Source organism: Narcine bancroftii, chromosome 1 (assembly GCF_036971445.1).
Source record: "Narcine bancroftii isolate sNarBan1 chromosome 1, sNarBan1.hap1, whole genome shotgun sequence".
Lineage (NCBI taxonomy): Eukaryota > Metazoa > Chordata > Chondrichthyes > Torpediniformes > Narcinidae > Narcine > Narcine bancroftii.
Genome location: NC_091469.1, coordinates 57,266,502 through 57,285,681, shown reverse-complemented (window position 1 = coordinate 57,285,681; position 19,180 = coordinate 57,266,502). Strand labels below are relative to the sequence as shown.

The window sequence follows — 19,180 nt, the reverse complement described above, 5'->3', positions numbered from 1 at the left end:
AGAGAATCAGAAAGGACAAATGTGTGTGGAGCCAAAAGAGATGGGGGAGGTCTTGAACAATTTCTTTTCCTCACTATTTACTGAGGAGAAGGATATTGAACTGTGCAGGGTAAAGGAAGCAAAGGAGGTATATATGGAGACTATAGTGTTTAAGAAAGAGGTAGTACTGGAGCTTTTGAAACATATAAAGGAGGATAAGTCTCCAGGTCCTGACAGGATTTTCCCCAGGACCTTGAGAGAAGTTAGTAAGGAAATAGCGGAGGCTCTGGCAGTGATTTTTCAAATGTCATTAGAGACAGATATAGTGCCGGAGGATTGGTGTGTGCGCATATGGTTCCTTTGTTTTAAAAGGGTTCGAGGAGCAAGCCTAGTAATTAGGTAGGTAAATTGATGGAAAGCGTTCTTAGAGATAGTGTATACAAATATATGGAGGGACAAGGTCTGATCAGGGACACTCATCACGGATTTGTGTGTGAAAGGTCGTGTTTGACAAATCTTGTTGAATTTTTTGAAGAGGTGACTAGGAATATTGATGAGTGTAGAGCAGTGGATGTTGTCTATACGGACTTCAGTAAGACCTTCGACAAGGTTCCGCATGGGAGGTTAGTTAGGAAGGCTAAGTCCTTGGGTATTAATTTGGAGATAGTCAAATGGATTCAACAGTGGCTGGAAGGAAGGTGCCAGAGAGTAGTAGTAGATAATTATTTGTCAGGATGGAGGCTGGTGACAAGCGGTGTACCTCAGGGTTCGGTATTGGGACCGTTGCTGTTTATCATATATATTAATGATCTGGAGGTTGGGGCAGTAAATTGGATTAGTAAATATGCAGATGATACTAAAATAAGGGGAATTGTGGATGATGAAGAGGGTTTTCAAGGATTGCAGAGGGATTTAAACTGCTGAGAGGAGTGGGCAGAAAGATGCCAGATGGAGTTTAATGCTGATAAGTGTGAGGTGCTTCAATTTGGAAAGAATAATCAAAGCAAGACATAAGAGAGGATTGGGAGGGCATTGAAGAATGCAGTGGAACAGAAAGATCTAGGAATAACAGTGCATTGTTCCCTGAAGGTAGGAGCACATGTGGATAGGGTGGTGAAGAAGGCCTTTAGTATGCTTGCCTATATAAATCAGTGCATAGAATATAGGAGTTGGGAAGTAATGATGAAACTGTACAAGGCATTGGTGAGGCCAAATTTAGAGTACTGTGTGCAGTTCTGGTCACTGATTTATAGGAAGGATATTTACAAGATAGAGAGAGTGCAGAGAAGATTTACAAAAATGTTGTCGGGATTTCAGCATCTGGAATACAAGGGAAGATTGAGAAAATTAAGTCTTTATTCCTTGGAATGTAGAAGGCTGAGAGGGGATTTGATAGAGGTGTTTAAGATAATGAGAGGGATAGATAGAGTTGATGTGGAAAGGCTTTTCTCATTGAGAGTAGGGGAGATGGATACAAAAGGTCATGGGTTGAGAGTTGACGGGCAAAGGTTTAGGAGTAACATGAGGGGGAACTTCTGTACTCAGTGAGTGGTTACTGTGTGGAATGGGCTTCCGGGAAAGGTGGTGGAGGCAGGGTCAATTTTGTCATTTAAGAAAGAGTTGGATGAGTATATTGGATGGGAGGGGGATGGAGAGATATGGGCAGGGTGCTGGTAGATGGGATTAGAGGAGGGTACTTGGATCAGTGTGGACTAGAAGGGCCAAATTATCCTGTTTCTGTGCTGTAATTGTTATACGGTTCACAGTCTAATCTCAATTTTCATTCTTCCAAGTTCACTGGTTGCAGGCAATTCTTATACTGTGCAGAGAATTTAACATGTATAAAGTTCACCAGGCTTTGGTGCTCAAAAGGTAAATGTTTACCGCTCAGGAAGGTTCTTTGTAGGTTTGCAGAGGAGATTGTTCTTCTAGGATTTCCACAACTGAGGTAACAACATTAGTCAACTCAATGTCTCTTTGGCTTGGCTTCGCGGACGAAGATTTATGGAGGGGGTAAAAAGTCCACGTCAGCTGCAGGCTCGTTTGTGGCTGACCAGTCAGGGTTCTCCAGGTAATAACCTTTCTTTCAAGCTAGCCTTCCATCAAGTTTCTGCTGCTTGTAACAGCTCTCTCTCTCTCTCTCTCTCTCTCTCTCTCTCTCACACACACACACACACACACACACACACACACACACACACACACACACACACACACACACTCTGACCCTCAGTCAGAGTCTGCTTTCTCCCTCTACTTGCAAAAACCACCTGATCTCCATCAAGCAATAGGAGTCCATCTTCTGGTTCATCGGTTGTTTTTAGGTAAACAAGAACCCATCAGTGACCTCTCTGAGCACTCTTGTGAAAAGCCATCATGTCTCTGTTGTTGCTTTAAAGACAATAGTCTATTCATTCCACAACGTCAGTCCAATTAACTTGTTAAGTCTCTATTGGCATTCTTCAAAGTTTCTGTAAAGTCACTGATATGAATTCTCCAGTATTTCAAATAAGATCTGTTTTAAAGTGTTTGTTTGTACCTACTCTAACCTTTCCCAATTTATCTCCCAATAATATTTCTATATACTCTGTCACACCATAAAAACAAACTGCTATTTTTTTTGTCTGAATTCCAGCATATGAAATCTTCTGTGTCTCCAAATTAAACAAATAATTTGTTTCTGTCTTCACACAAAAAAATCTTTCCAGAAAACCTAGAGAGCCAAGGGTTCAATACAAGTGAAGGAATACAAGAAATTATTTAGAACATAAAACATTACTGCACAATTCAGGCCCTTTGGCCCCAATGTTGTTTTGAGCCTACTCCACAATAATCTAATTCTTCCCTACCTCACACACATAACTCGCTAGTGGATTTGGTGTATTGTATTTGAAATTTCAGGTGGTTTTGAATGAGATCCCACATCGGAACAAGTTTAACACACATGAAGTTGGAATTTGTATACTAATATAGTTTGACAGTTCGTTAACAGGTAGCAAAAAATAGTAAAATATAGCTGAGAATAGTTGTTACATTGACACAAAGTAGCTTCATGAGAATAAAGAGAAGCTGATTGAGTGCATGGGAACTGGAGAACATGAGATTGTGTACATGAAGCTGATTGAGTGAACATGAAGCTGACTGAGTGCATGGGAACATGATTGGGAACGTGAAATGCAAGGGAACATGAAGTGCATGGGAACATGATTGAGTGCATGGGAACATGAAGCTGACTGAGTGCATGGGAACATGATTGGGAACGTGAAATGCAAGGGAACATGAAGTGCATGGGAACATGATTGAGTGCATGGGAACATGAAGTGCATGGGAACATGAAGTGCATGGGAACATGAAGTGCATGGGAACATGAAGCTGATTGAGTGCATGGGAACTGGAGAACATGAAATATGTGAGATTGTGTATTTTTGTTGGAAAAAGGAAATGCTGTGCATTTTTGAAATGGTAAATAAAAAATTATAAAGGAAAGATCCATGCAATGATGTTCTTCATTTCCATCAAATCTTATTTTATGATTTTTTATGCAAAGGTCACCCAACAACTGACAATTTACATAGCATTGAAACAATCACCTTGATTCTCAAAGAAATGAGGCAACTGACAAATGGAGATGTTCTAAAAAGGAGTCTCTCAATCTGCATTAATTTCCAAATATAGATGAGACTGCATTGTGAGCACCATGCTATCTACTAAATTGAAAGGCAGCTTCACTCTTAAAGATGTTTGAATTTTCGGATAACTAAATAGAGGAGGTAAAATTATACGTATTGCAAGAAGGTGGTGTGAGATGTTGAGGGAAATGGAAGAGTGAGCAAGAGCATTGACCAAAGAAAGAGCTTTTTGGAATGTTGAGAGAAGACAAGGTGTCTGTTACTCTCTGGTGGTTAAGTTGAAAGTCATGGAAGGTCTTCCATCAAATGTGCTGGCTTATTGGGTATCTCTGCTTTTGGTCTTTTTGACTTTGGGAATGACACTGGTAGGTATTTGCATCAGTTTACCAATAGACAATTTAAAATGTGCTTTTTGAATATTATTACAGTAGCTTTATTTGGAAAAAAAAACAATCTGACTATGCTTCAGAGGGAGGGAAGTTTTTGTACTACATCCAAACCTCTCAAGACTTGTAAATCTTAAGCTCTGTTACAAGGATATTGTTACTAGTGATTTGGGTGAGGTTGGTCATTTTGCAAATGACTGTAACAGCTGCTCCTCAACTTAAGATGGGTTACATTCTGATGTTCTGATAAAGCCATTGTAAGTGGAATAAATCGTAAAAGAATACGGCACCTACCGAACATCATAGCCTACCGACCTTAAACGTGCTCAGAACGCTTCCTTTAGCCTACAGATGGGCAAAATCATCAAGTGTTGGGTTGGACGGGTACTCACCATTAACATAGACATGATGGGTGGTGGAAACACAAAATTTAAAAAATGCTTCAACACAGTATCAGCTCAGCATTGTGAGAGAGTAGCATACTGCATATCACATGTGCAGGAACAGATCAAAATTCAAAATTTGAAAAAAGGATTCTACCTATTAAACTATTGTAACTTCAAAAACCGTAAGTCGTACCATCGTAAGTAGAGGAGCATCTGTATGGACTGAAGAATAGTTAAGTTTTTTTTTGTGAATTAGGGTAATTGTTTCAGTGCTATGTAAATTGTACAGCATTAGAGTAACCTTCGCATAAAAATATCAAAGTTAAATGAGACTATGGAAATGAAGACAATCATTGCATGGATCTTTCCTTCCTAATTTTTCATATACTACTTTAGTTCAGAGTTGTTGCACATGATCAAAGGGCATAAAAAAACAACTTTTATCGAATATTTTGCACTGGTTTACAAAAATCTAGAAGTTGGCTTATTCATAAAATTGACCTTTTCCACAAGGCAAACTAATGTCAATTATGAGTTTCCACTAATAATGGTCTCTGAATATTTAACCTAGCTCTGAAGCAGTGATATGATTAAGCCCTTAAAACATCTAAGAAAATCTGAGTAACACATAATCAGTATAACAAGTAAATTATTCTCAGAATTTTTAAACCATTTTCATACTAAGTTAAAATATGTTTATTTTTGAGATTTAAAACTCCATTTTGAGCTCTATTAATGGCATGATTTTTGATTACTCTCATTACTGGTTTCTGAGAAGACTGCATGCAAAACATTTCAGTATATTTGCAGCAAAATTTCTCCTATTTTCTGATGAATTGATGTCTGACAATAACAGACAAGTGGATCCTTGGTAACAAATGCTATCCAGCTGTACCAGATGAATTACAAAAATTCCTGAACAACTTGTTGATTATTTTACTTGCTTTTTACCCTTTCTATTTCCATTTGATGTGCATTTGAATTAAGTGATTGAACAGGTTCAAGGCAGAAAAGGATGTTTTTGATGTGTTAGTCGTTTCATCAATGAATTGTACTTTCCAGCTGTAAGCAGCAGCAAATATTGTAGAAGAATTGACTAGGTTTTCTTCCAAATTTCCTGAATGAGATTAGGAATTTCTGGGTAGATCAATGCTAGTGTAGCATCTGTTCTTTTTTTCATCAGACACCATTGGATGCTTTTTTTATGTATTCTAGAAATATATCAATTTCCATTTTTGTTCATCATTTTTAATTAAAAATGTACAGAACGATCTATTTGATGAATATGTGTACGAGAAGTAATTCCTTATGCCCATTTCATTTGAATTATCCTAATTTCTCTAGATTTTTTAAACTCATTTCACAGGTTCTCGTGGTATAAAATTTCATGTTTAACCTATACCTGTTTATAAGATTGTTTTTTTTCTTTTAGGAGGAGGATGAAGAAACACCAGTTGCACCTGATAATGAAGAAAAGAAAATTATTGTTTCTAACATTGAAGATGTATCTGACTTTTTTGCCAAGCAGATAATTGAGTATGTATTTAAATTTTTATGGTTTATAGTTGAGCATTTTAAGACATTTTAGTAGAGCATTTTCATTTTGTTAGCGGAGTGTTTGCACATTTTAATGACTTCTGAAAGTACACAATTTGTATTTCCTGATCATTATGTTGGTGCGTTGTTAGAAATAAAGTCCTTTAGTTATGCTTGTACTAGATTTACTGACATTTGATATCTTTCAGGAGAGAAAAAAATAAGTTGCAAGCAATTTGTAAAAACAACCAAAAAATCTACATAATCAAAATGGGAAATGAACAACAGCTGTCAATAAAAGGAACGCAATATTAAGCTCCCTTGAATATTTTTGATCTTTTCTAAAGATAATTGGTATAGAGATAGTAAACTGTGGAACATGACAGCACCTGGTGGTGTACTTTTGAAACATCCTCAGTACAAAAGGGAGAACTTGCCTTTACCAACTTAAATTAAGCAAGTCCATCAGCATCTGAAAAGATATTCATATTGTAGGCTGAGACATTTTTGTCAGATTATTTCAGTTTTTGCTTCTAGAAAGTGAACCAGAGGATTCAATGACTAATGGCACTAGTTTCAAGATAATTACAGAAAAGGATAAGTTTGGTCATCAGGTTGAGATTCTTAATTGGAGAAAGGCCAAATTTGAAGATATCAGAAAAGGTCTGGCATGTGTGGATTGGGACAGGTTGTTTTCTAGCAAAGGTGTGCTTGGTAAATGGGAGACCTTCTAAGGTGAAATTTTGAGTGCAGAGTTTGTATGTTCCTATCAGAATTAAAGGCAAGACTAACCTTGGTTTTTTAGAGATAATGAGCCCCTGGTTACAAGAAAGAAGGAGGTGCATAAAAAGCATGGGCAGCAAGGAATAAATGAGGTACTTGAGTCAAAATAAAAGCAAGAAAATACTTAAGAAGGAATTCAGGAAGGCTAAAAGAAGGCATAAGGTGGTTTTGGGAGACAAGGTGAAGGAAAATCCCATGGGCTTCTACAGATACATTAAGAGCAAAAGGACAGTAAGGGACAAAATTGGACTTGTTGAAGGCCAGAGTGGTCATCTAAGCATGGAGCCAAAAGAGATAGGGGCAATCTTAAATTGATTTTTTTTGCATCTGTATTTGCTTGGGAGACAGACACAGTCTATAGAACTGAGGCAACATGGCAGTGAGGTCATAGACCCCATAAGATTACAGAGGATGATGTGCTACCAACCACTTGAGGCAAATAATGGTAGATAAATCCTCAGGGCCTGACAATATATTCCCTCTAACCTTGAGAGAGGCTTGTGCAGAAATTGCAAAGGCCCTAGCAGAATTATTTAAAACATTCTCAGCCATGAGTAAGATGCTGGAGGATTGGAGGAAAGCTAATATTGTTTCAGAAAGGCTCAAGAATAATTAGTGTAATTATAGGCCAGTGAACCTGACATCAATTGTGGGCAATTTATTTGTAGGTATTGTAAGAGACCAGATTAGGGTGACCAGACGTCTGGTTTTAAGCTGGACAGTCTGGCTTTTGAGCTCTCTGTCCTCCATCTGGTACCACCTTGAGCCAGAGGTTAATTTGTCCTCCATTTGGGGGTGTAGGATCTATACCCACAAATGGAGGGCAAATTAAGTAGCAGAAAAGGCACTTAAATGCGGCGTGTGTAGTGCCACTGACAGCAGAGCTGCGGAAGAAAACACCTGGCTCAGGTTGAGATGAGCAGGAAAAACTGTTTAATTCTCTTTCCAGCAACTTGTATGTAATTTCTAGTCCGGCCGTCCCAAAACTGGAAGTGACATCATGACACCTCCAACGTGTTACTCAGTTCGCAGGCTTCATGCCCGAGGTGGAGGGGGACCAGTGCTTCATGCAGGCCCCCGGAATGTGTGGTCGGCCGCCATTATGGGACACTACGTGTCTGAATCCCCACCCCCCCCCCGGATGCCGCTACACCGTGCGTGGTCATGTTTCTTCTCATGCACATGTATGATGAGGGGGATGTGCACATGATATGCCGTCTGGCGTACGTGCAGTGAGGGGGAAGTATGACTGCAGTGCACACAGTGCCAACTGGCACCTCCCCTACCCCCGAGAGATTTTCTGACGCTGACCCTGCATGTCCTCCATTTTGGTAAGTTTGAAATGGCCACCCTAGACCAGATATACAATTACTTGGATGGACAGTGACTGATAAGGGATATTAAATAAAACTTTGTGTGTGGTAGGTCACATCTAACCAATTTAAGGAGGTTACCGGAAAGATGATGAAGTAAAGGTAGTGGATGTTGTCTACATGGTCTTTGACAAGTTCCTGCCTTGAAGCTTGGAAAGAAGGTTTGGTCAGTTGTGTCCTGTATGGGATAGTAAAATAGATTAGATATTTGCTTTGTGGGAGAAGCCAGAGAGTGGTAGAGGCCTGTGACTAGTGGTGTGCTTCAGAGATTGGTGCTGAGTCCATTGTTGTTTATCATCCAGATTGTTGATTTAGATAATAATGTGATAAATTAGATCAGCAACTTTGCAGGTGACACTAAGATTGGGGATGTAGTGGACAGCAACAAAGGCTTTCAAAGCATGCAGTGAGATCTGAACGAGCTGGAAATGTGGGCTGCAAAATCTCAGATGGAATTTAATTCACGCAAGTAAGAGGTGTTGCAATTTGGGAGGACAAAACAGGGTAGAAATTGTCCAGTTACCGGTAGGGCATTGCGGAGTGCATTTAAACTGCAGGATCTGGAAACATAGATGCACAATTCCTTTAAAGAGGTGTCACAGGTAAATCAAGTAATTGAGCTTTTGGGGCATTGGCCTTCATAAATCAATGTGTTGAGTACAGGAACTGAGATGTTATATTGAAGTTGTGTAAGACATTGATGAAGCAAAATTTGGACTATTGAATACAGTTTTGGTTATCTACTTACAGGAAATATATAAATAAGATTGAAAGAATACAAAGAAAATTTGATTATGTCGCTGGGACCTGATCTGAATTGTAGGGAGAGTTGAATAGGTTAGGACTTTATTCCCTGGAGCACAGAGAATGAGGGGTGATTTGATATAGACAAAATTGTGAGGGGTATAGACAGGCTTTATCCACTGAGGTTAGGTGAGACAAGAATGAGAGTACCTGGGTGAAGCATGAAAGGTGAAATATTTAAAGGAAACATTAGGGGGAAAGTCATTCAGGGTGGTGAGCAGAAATGGAAGAAGCAAATTTCACTTTCAATATTTAAGAGAAATTTGGATAGGAACATGGATGGGAGGACTAAATTCCAGGTGCAGGTTGATGGGACTAGGTAGAAAAGTATTTTGGTACAGACTAGATGGGTCAAAAGCCTTATTTCTGTGCTGCAATAATCTATGGTTCTGGGAGCTATATGCACATTTGACACCCAGATAGGTGAGATGTTAAAAATTATGCAGTGAGTAATTCTCTAAATCCTCAGAGTCTGACAACTGTTTACAAGGTTTAAATAAGGAGTATGATGGAAGACTCTCAGATTGGAGGACTGCAGTCTCAATAACACAAAAAGATCAACTCTGTTCAGGACATAGCAGCCTGCTTGATAGGCACCCCACACAGAAACTTACACTCCACAATGAATGCACAATGGCAGCATTGTGTACAACTTGCCAAAACTCCTTAAACCCACAAGCTGTGTGAGTTAGTGTGAGAAGAACAGCAAAAGGATGGGAACACCACAATCTGGAAGTTGTCTTCCGGTCGCCTACCATCCTAACTTGGAAATATTTTGCCATTCCTTCATTATCCTATAAATTCCTCCATAACAGTATTTTGGGTTTAGCCACACCTCAAAGATGGAAGAAATTCCAGAAGGTAGCTCACTGCTATATTCACAATTAGAGGTAGGCAATTGATTGCTGGCTAATGTTGTAGTCCACATCCCATGAACGATGGAAAAAAAGACCTGGTCTCAATTCTGGGACTCCAGCAGAACTATATATTTTTTAGGGTATATCTTATCAGTAATGTATGGAATCTTAGTCTGATGATTCAGTGAACAAAAACTCAAAACCTTGTTTTGTTAGCAGTCAGGCAGCTGAAGAGCAAGTCTTTGTCATAGCCTGGACACCTTTCTCACTCCCCTTCTCACTGTAATAATATCTCAACCCTAAGGAACTTCCTGATGGAATGGAATTAATCGACAGGACAGATTGGAAACTAACTCACACACCTCCAATCTGGTCTCTTTTATGGAATGGCAAAATACACATTCAGAGGCCGATCTATTTCCAACTGTCGTGGGAAGATTACCAAGTGAACCAAAGAACTGATTCAATGATGTGCACAAAACCTTTTAGAAGAAATGCAAACTACTCCTGGGAAACTTTTGGTCTACAGCAATTTAACGTGGAGGTGGAGTAATCAGAATTGTACAGAGAACCTCAAAGCTCTAAATCTGGAGCACACTGGGCCGCCTCAGAATCTGCCCGCCTGCCTACTCCCATGGAAGAACACGTAAAAACCTCATTTATTGCCTCAGAGCCCACACACTAGAGCAGAGGCATCCTTATCCTTGGCAGAATTATGATGATTGAGATTTATCCCAGATTTTCCAAATATTGTATTTGATGGTTCCAAAATTACAGCAACTTACTGACTACACTTATGCAGTGCTATGAATATAATCTCTAAAGCTTTACAAAATTAGATTTTGCATAATAAATAAGAAATCCTACTATAATGCAAATAATTTGCTGCAAGTGGTATTAGTGCCTCTTGCAGCAATTTATTTGCATCATGGTAAAACACTGGAACAGCTATCAGGGACCCTCTAATCTATAAAACTCTGATTCTTCAAGTTCTGATCACCTCTAAGCTCTTAGAAGCATTGTGCTCGTTTTCTCAACTGAAAATCTGAGCAGTATATGTGTATCATTGTAGAGGCTGCTGACCTTGTGCCTTGGTATACAAACTACCCTTGCAAATATTTTGTTCTAATAACAGAAAATGGTAGATATTTTCCCCATATATGACTCTCTCCATCAGTAGCAAAGCACCACAGGGCTGGGATCTTAGCCCCTGCTCTACTCTCATTACACTTATGACTGTGTGGCTCAGTATGACAATAACATCATTTACAAATTTGCCAGCCGTACCACGGTAGTGGGTTGTATAAAAAAGGTGATAAGTCAGCATTTAGGAGGGAGAATGAAATGTTGGCTGAATGGTGCACCAACAACAACCTTGCACTCAATGTCACCAAAATTAGAGCTAGCAGATTGTTGGCTTCAGGAAAGGAAAGTCAGAAGTATACTATCCAGTGATCACTGGGAGATCAGAGGTAAAGTTCTTGTGAGTCACTATCTCATAGGATCTTTCCTGGACCAAACAGACTAAAGGCATCATGAAGAAAGCACTTAAGTGCCTCTACTTCTTAGGAGTTTGCAGAGGTTTGGTATGATACCAGAAACACTGGCAAATTTCTATAGATGTGTGGTGAAAAGTGTGTTGACTGGTTGCATCATTGTCTGATATGGGGACACCAATATCCCCTGAGCACAAGCCCTCCAAAAGATAGTGGAAACAGTCCAGGACATCACAGGCAAAAACCTCCCCACTATCAAGAACATCTGCAGGGAATGCTGCCGTGAGAGAGCAGCAGCAAACATCAAGGATCCACATCACCCAGCGCATGCTCTTCTCGCTGCTTCCATTAGGGAATAGGTATAGACCACAAGATTCTTACCACCAGGTTCAGCAACAGTTGCTACCCCTCCACCATCAGACTCTTGAACAACAAACTCACAGACACTCATTTAAGGGCTCATACTTGTGCACTTTATTGATATTTTTGTTCTCTCTTTATTGCAGTCTGTTTATATTTGTTATCTGTTTACAGTTATTGTTTTCATGTAGATGCTGTGTACAGTTTTTTTTTGCACTACTAATAAGTGGTAATTCTGCCTTGCCCGCAGAAATAAAAATCTCAGGGTAGTTTCTTATGTCATGTATGTACTTTGACAATAAATCTGAAATCTAACACTTGTGGAAACTTGCAGGAACTTTACATGACTGGGCTCCTGCAATTTATTTGTTGCCCTAATTTACTACAACTGCATTTTGGGAGCTGCATCATTTTAAGAATTGCAAGAAAATTAAATGAATACATTTTTATTGCTATAAAACAATGTTTTAGTTCTTTCATTACTTCAGAATTATGTAATTCATTAACTGAATGAAATTGTGAGTGAGAATGATAATTATAGATATCTGTATTAATGGCACAATGTATTTCTGTTCCTTTGTGTTATATTATCTTTGGTTCTCTTTGTGATTTTAGATGTGCTAAGCAAGATGTTGATGATGAATATAGCATGAGAGCAGGAATGAAAGGTTCCCAGTCATATTATGCTGTGGCTCATGCAGTAACTGAGCGAGTAGAGAAACAATCTACTCTCCTTATCAATGGAACACTTAAGCAGTATCAAGTAAGAATAACAGTATTAAGGCTCCTAAATGCAAGTGTGTTGGAATATTTTGATCTCCAGTTCTTCCACTGCCCATTGTATTATCTTTGCTCGTGAAGTCAGATGGAAAAAAAAGATGGAGACCTATGGGTACCAATGTCCCTCACTAGAAGTTAAACATGAGAAAAGGCTAATGACCTTAGTGCTTCGGTAAACAATCATCATTCATTGTCTATGCCAATATGCAAGTATCATGATATGTCAATATTAGCTGTTGAGCAGCAGACATTAACTATGATACAACAAACACCAGTATTTTCAGGGACATGGAATTGATGAAAAAATGGTCAACAGTCTGGGAGCATTTAGTCATTACCATCTATTTATGTCTCTTTACTTGCAACACATGCACAATATTTTTAAAAAAACAAAAAAATACTTCAGGAGCTGGAAATTTGAAGTAAAATAAATTGATCAGCAGATACATAATAAAGATTTATAACATCATAATCTGGAAATACTAAGTAGGTCAGGCAAAAATTTCCAGTACTATTTTATTTTAAGTTATAAAAATGCTGTCCTGCGATTGTAATTTTAAATCTTTAATTTTGTGGATCCTTTTTACGTTTTGTGTGGCAAAATAATAGAATTTGAAATGTTAAAATAATTCTAATTTTTGCATGGTTTTCTATTCTTATCTTAAATCCTGATTTAGCATACCATGCATTGTCTTTATCATAGAAATCCACTGTTTGATTATTAGGCAAACAGTGATTAAGAGGCTATGAAATGGAATATCCAGGAATTGGCAGTGAGCCAAAATAGTTCCTTTCTCATCTGAAATGGTGGATAGGGAACAGAAGTGATTTTGTTCATTTTTTTTAAATTTAGAGATACTGCCTGAGTACAGGCCTTTCTGTCCCTTGAAGTCACATTAAGTGGGAGGAAATCCACGCCAACAAACTCCTTACAGACACAGTTGCAAGCGCTGTATTAGCGTTGTGCTAAACTCTTGCGTGATCCGTGCCATCACCTTCTGATTCTGTCTTTATATAAGTTTTGATTTAATTGCAGTTTTACAAAAATTATTTTTTTGGGAGAGTGTTATGGGCTGTATTTTTTTTTAAATTGCATATGTAAATTAACTGAAAGCTTTTTGTACTTTTGTTCAGAACTGAATTATGAATTACGCTATAAATATAAGTGAATAACATTGAAATTTGAATCTATTTTTCTCATAAATTCTAACTATTAATGCTACATTGTATTTTCTTTTGCAATGTACAGCTACAGGGGCTGGAATGGCTGGTCTCTCTTTACAATAACAATTTGAATGGAATTTTGGCTGATGAGATGGGACTTGGAAAGACAATCCAGACTATTGGACTCATTACATACCTGATGGAACACAAGAGACTTAATGGACCTTATCTCATTATTGTTCCCCTTTCGTAAGTCTGCTCAAGTTGCTCTGTTCTATTTGATGTACTACTGTGAGCTGCTTCATACTTTTATTCAGTTTATCAGCTATTGTATTTCATTATTTTGTACTGTGGGAAGTAATGGAAGTCAAACTATTAAATATATTCAACGAGAGTCAGATACGGTTGTAAGCCCAAGGAGATTTTTTAAAAAAAAAGAAATATCGGGAGAAAGCAGGGACAGGAAAGGATTTGAATGATTAGAATGGATGCCCTACTCCTTCTAATTTCTATGTTTCTGTTATGGTAAATGTACAAATTATTTTCAGTTATTTTTCTCTTTCCTATCTGCTTAAGGAAATGGATCTCCGAAACTATAGAACAGTACACATAATGTTTCAAATTTTTATTTTAATGAAATAATCCTTTTACTAAAACACAAAATTATTTTGGGTATCTTTACTGCTTGCATTTACATTGTCACAGATTTTCTTTGAATCATTGCTTTCTCATAAGCTAACCTCCAAATTTTGAGATCCCTGAGTGCCACATTGTCAGAGATATTTTCAGATGATCCCCTCAATTACTTCTCTCCTAGGGGAGTATTAAAGATCCAATGAATAACAATGAGGGAGGTATCTCCAGAATTCTAGCCAAAAACCACCTTTCTAATAAGTCACAAAAATTACTTTGTACTTATGGGAGTTTTCTATTCAATACTTTAAATTCTTAATTAGATGTAAAGCACTTTGGACATCCAGAGGTCCTGAATAGAGTTTTCTTTTACTTTTAACAATTTTTTAGCATGCTTGGAAGCATTTCAGTGTTTCCTGTTATCCTGATACAGTTGAGTACCCCTTATCCAAATACCTGAAATCCAAAATCCAAAATTGGAAACTTTTTTCTTCTGTGGTCCCATAGAGTAATAGAGTTCAGAAATCCCAGTTGGGGAACGGTACGTAGCGGATGTAAGTAGTGCATTAATGAGTGTAGAATTTTCAATATATGTATGCTTCAGTTAATTTGTGCATATGTAAATATTTGTAATGTGAATGCATGTATCTTTAAGTCTGAGTGAGTGAGTGCATTTTTTAAATGGTGTTCCAAAATCCGAAACACTTCTGGTCCCATGCATTTTGGATAAGAGGTACTCGACCTGTACTTTCAATAAGTGTTGTTTTCCTCATCTCATTAGTAGTAATCTTGATTTTCCTTCATCAAAGTACCTTCATTGGCATACTGAGAATATAAAAAAGGCTAAATACAGTACAACTCCGATTAGGAGAAATGCTTTTTTTTTCAGAGAACTGGTCACTTTTTAAAAACAGCCCAGTAGCAACAGCAAATCACTTGTAACAGTGTTTAAACAACAACAAACAACAAGGAAAGCTTTTTAAGCATTAAAATAATGTTTAATTCTCACCAAAAAAAATGCTGGCCGCCACTGGGATCTTGAGGTTCCCACTCCTGCCTGGGTGCCCGAAGTTCCTGCTCCTGCCTGGGAGCCCAAGGTTCCCGCTCCTGCCGGGAGCTCAAGGTCCGCACTCCTGTCGGGAGCCCAAGGTCACCGCTGCCGCCTGGAGTCAGAGATCCACCCTGCACAGGCAGCCCAATGTCGCCGGTCAGTCCAGCTCCGAAAAACTTTTGGATAATTGAGGATTTCTGATTTGTTTCTGATATCACAGGTTGAAAAAAATTCACTTGACATGAAATTAGAATGAAGATTGTCCTCGTTACAGGTGACTCCCTCCCATTTCTTCTTTACCTTGCCCTATTGAACTTTTCTTTCCAACTCTCCCAATCAAACTGCATACCACTGTCTCCCAGCTGTAAGCGATCAGAAGAATCTCTTGTCCTGGAGTCATCAAGGAGAGTGGCCTCCTGGGCAGGATCAGGACCTCAGCCTCAGTGGCTTTCCCTCCCCTCCCCTTCCCTCATCCCTTTCCTACCCTCCCTCCTCGGCACACCTGAGCTTCCAACACTGATTCCAAATCCTCCCCTTGGCCTACTACCACACATGCACACTGGATTCCTCTGTGTGCGGTAGGCCTAGGGGAAGATTCGGAGTCGGGTCTTGGGCATTGGAAACTGCAGTGACCAGAGAGCCAGATGCCCATCGACTTGCCAGTGAGTGTTCCACCAGCCTGGGAAACCTCCCCAGGGATGGACTGCAGCGGTGAGGACGTGTTGGGGATAGGCGGCGGCAGTTGGTAGGTCTCGGTGATTGGTAGCGGCATTGGAGCCAGCATTTTTTTGGTGAGAATTAAACATTATTTTAACACTTAAAAAAACTTTCCTTGTTTGCTGTTATTTAAACATTGATACAAGTGATTTGCTGTTGCTACTGGGCTGTTTTTTAAAAATGACCATTTATCTGACATAGGCGCAATCCTGACCATTTCAGATAATTAGAGTTGTTATTTAATTAGAGTTGTTTAATTAATTAGGCATTTTGTTTTTTAAAGGGTCACAGTTGTGTTAAGAGGATTGAATGTCTGTATTTACCACTTGGATTTCAGTGGCTTTGGGCTACTTTCTAGTCTTTTCTCCAGTCAGGCTGTTTCACTGCTGTCAATATAATGGTATCTACTCATAAGTGGTGAAGGTCATTCAGACATGTCTTCTATAAAACCCAGGATCAGTCTAATTATCAGTACTTTATTTTTCAATCTTTTTTATTGATCATATTGTAGGTAAATAATACATGAGGAGATTAGGAGTACATAATCAAGAAGGGAGAAAAAAAATCTATTTAACATCATATGATATAACAGATTGCATTACACCACAATTAACGAATATGTTCTCATCTCCTAAAACTGAAATCTTCAAAAAAACAGAAAAAATTATTATATAAAACCCCACCTAATCTAAGAAGAAAAAAAACAAACAAAACAAAAAAGACCGAGCAGCCTATCCTGAGAATTTATTCATAAAAATTAATCATCCAGTCTTCACCAACAAAGAAAAAAATAAATAAAATTAAATACAGTCCAGAAAGGAAAATAATTATATTTGTAAAGGTCACCAAGTCTCTTCACATTTAACAGAAGTATCAAATGTACCACTCTAATTATCAGTATTGCCATCAAGTACTATCTTCCCATTAATTCACAATTTGAATATGCTTGCATTCCACTATAATCATGCTTAATGTGGCCTTGATTCATACAGAGATGCATGATGTTCACTCTAATTGAATCAAAAATAAACTTACTTGCTTACAATTCTATTCATATCCATCCATGAATCAGCTCAAATCAGTGTACATGTAACCATAACATTTAGAGCTGTACTTGCAAATGGCAGATGTTGTACCTTTGAACAAGCTACACAAAGTCTGGAGCTGTTGATATGGAAGTACTGCGTAGCAGGCAGACTTTCTAGAAGAATCTTTTGGAGGATCTCCAAATACATTGTGGTTTTACACTCTTAAATAACAAAACACCACAGGGAGTTAACAGCAGCAGACCCATGGGCCATTTAAAGAAGACCCAACCACGTGAACGCAGAGGGGAGCTACAGATTAAGATAAGAGGCTGGGCCCTGAGGCTTCCACTCCAAACAATCCTTCAGCCCAATGTAAAATCCTTGGAGAACAAACTCTGAATTCTGAGCCAGATTACAACATCAGAGAGGCATCAGGGAGTGCTATATGATGTGCTTTACAGAAACATCGTTAAACGGGGAAATTCCGGGCCCATCGTTACAGCCCGAGGGATACACCCTCCACTGCACTGACTGGACACCAGCATCAGGAAACATCTGGGGAGGTGGAATTTGTGCCTTTATTAATTCATCACGGTGCACAGTCATGACGGTTATGTCCCAGTCCTGCTCCCCTGACCTGGAACGTCTGCCAATCAAGTGCCACCCATTCTACCTGCTGAGGGAGTTCACTGCCATCATCCTGGTCGCAGTGTACATTCCACCCCAGGCTAACATCAGTCTGGCACTGGAGGGACTGAGCACTGTGATTAGCAACCATGAGGCAGCACATCCTGATGCCTTCTCGATCACTGTAGTGGACTTCAATCATGCAATCTTGAAGAAGACTCTAATGAACTGCCACCAACGTATCACATGCGAGACCAGAGGAGTCAACACACTCGACCACTGCTACACCACCATGAAGAATACCTACCGAGCCATATCACGACCATACTTCGGCAAGTCTGGATGTACTTCTGCTTCCAGCATACAAGCAGAGACTGAGGTCCTCAGCACCGTAGTGAGGATGGCTAAAGTATGGTTGACAGTGGCGGAGGACAGTCTGCAGGACTGCTGTGAATAAGTAGATTGGACCATATTCAAGAACTCATCCTTAGACTTGAATGAATATGCAACATGGGTCTCTGACTTCATCAAAGCCTGTGTGGAACAGTGTGTGCCCACGCACAAATACCAGTTGTTTCCCAACCAGAAGCTCTGGATGAATTAGAGGAATTGTAACCTGCTGAGGGCAAAATCAAGGGCATTTAACGCTGGGAATGCAGATCTCTTCAAGAAGACAAGATACAACCTGCGGAAGGCTATCTCTGAAGCAAAGTGGCAATTCCAGAGAAAGCTAGAGACAGAGACACACCAACTATGATAGGGAATGCAGATCATTACAGCCTACAAAGCAAGGGTGAACACCATAGATGGCTGAGATACTTAATTAACCAAGGAAATGACACCTTCTATGCCCGCTTTGAGAAGGAGAACCTAACAGTGCCTATTATAATCCCTGGAAAGGCAGAGAACCCTATGATATCTGTCTCTGACGCTTAGCTCAGAACACCATTCAAGAGGGTGAACCCTCGCAAAGTGTCAGTCCTTGACGGCATACCTGGCAGGGTACTGAAAATCTGTGCCAACCAACTAGCCAGAGTTAATGGACATTTTCAACCTCTCATTGCTGCAGGCAGAAGTTCCCACCTACTTCAAAAGGGCATCAATCATCCCGGTGCCCAAGAAGAGCAGTGTGAGCTGCCTCAATGACTATCACCCAGTAGCACTAACATCTACTGTGATGAAATGCTTTGAGAAGTTGGTCGTGGCCAGAATTAAGCAAAGGCCTGGACCCATTGCAGTTTGCTTATTGCAGGTGTAATATTGCTAGCTCTCTACTCAGCTCTGGATCACCTCAAAAAACAGCAACTCATGCAGCTGGCTGCTCTTCATCGACTACAGCTGAGCCTTCAACACCATTATTCCCTCAGTGCTGGTAAAGAAGCTACAAACCCTGGGTCTCTTCACCACACTCTGTGACTGGATCCTTGACTTCCTCATCAGAAGACCACAGTCAGTATAAATTGGTAAAAACAACCTCCTTACTGATTATCAACACAGGTGGTCCTCAAGCATGCATCCTTTTCCCACTGCTCTACTCAATATACCCATGACTGTTTGGCCAGGCACAATTCCAGTGCTATCTACAAATTTG

General features: G+C 39.3%; 1 protein-coding gene across 8 annotated transcripts in view; it reads left to right on the top strand.

The window, feature by feature from the left end:
• LOC138758530 (probable global transcription activator SNF2L2) overlaps positions 1-19,180 on the top strand; it is a 179,236-nt gene that overhangs the window by 82,786 nt on the left and 77,270 nt on the right. For all 8 annotated transcript variants that reach the window (XM_069927575.1, XM_069927567.1, XM_069927585.1 and 5 more), the window contains 3 exons: positions 5,813-5,916; positions 12,205-12,352; positions 13,619-13,782. In XM_069927575.1, coding sequence (XP_069783676.1) covers positions 5,813-5,916; positions 12,205-12,352; positions 13,619-13,782 — 416 coding nt within the window. The remainder of the gene's footprint in view (positions 1-5,812; positions 5,917-12,204; positions 12,353-13,618; positions 13,783-19,180) is intronic.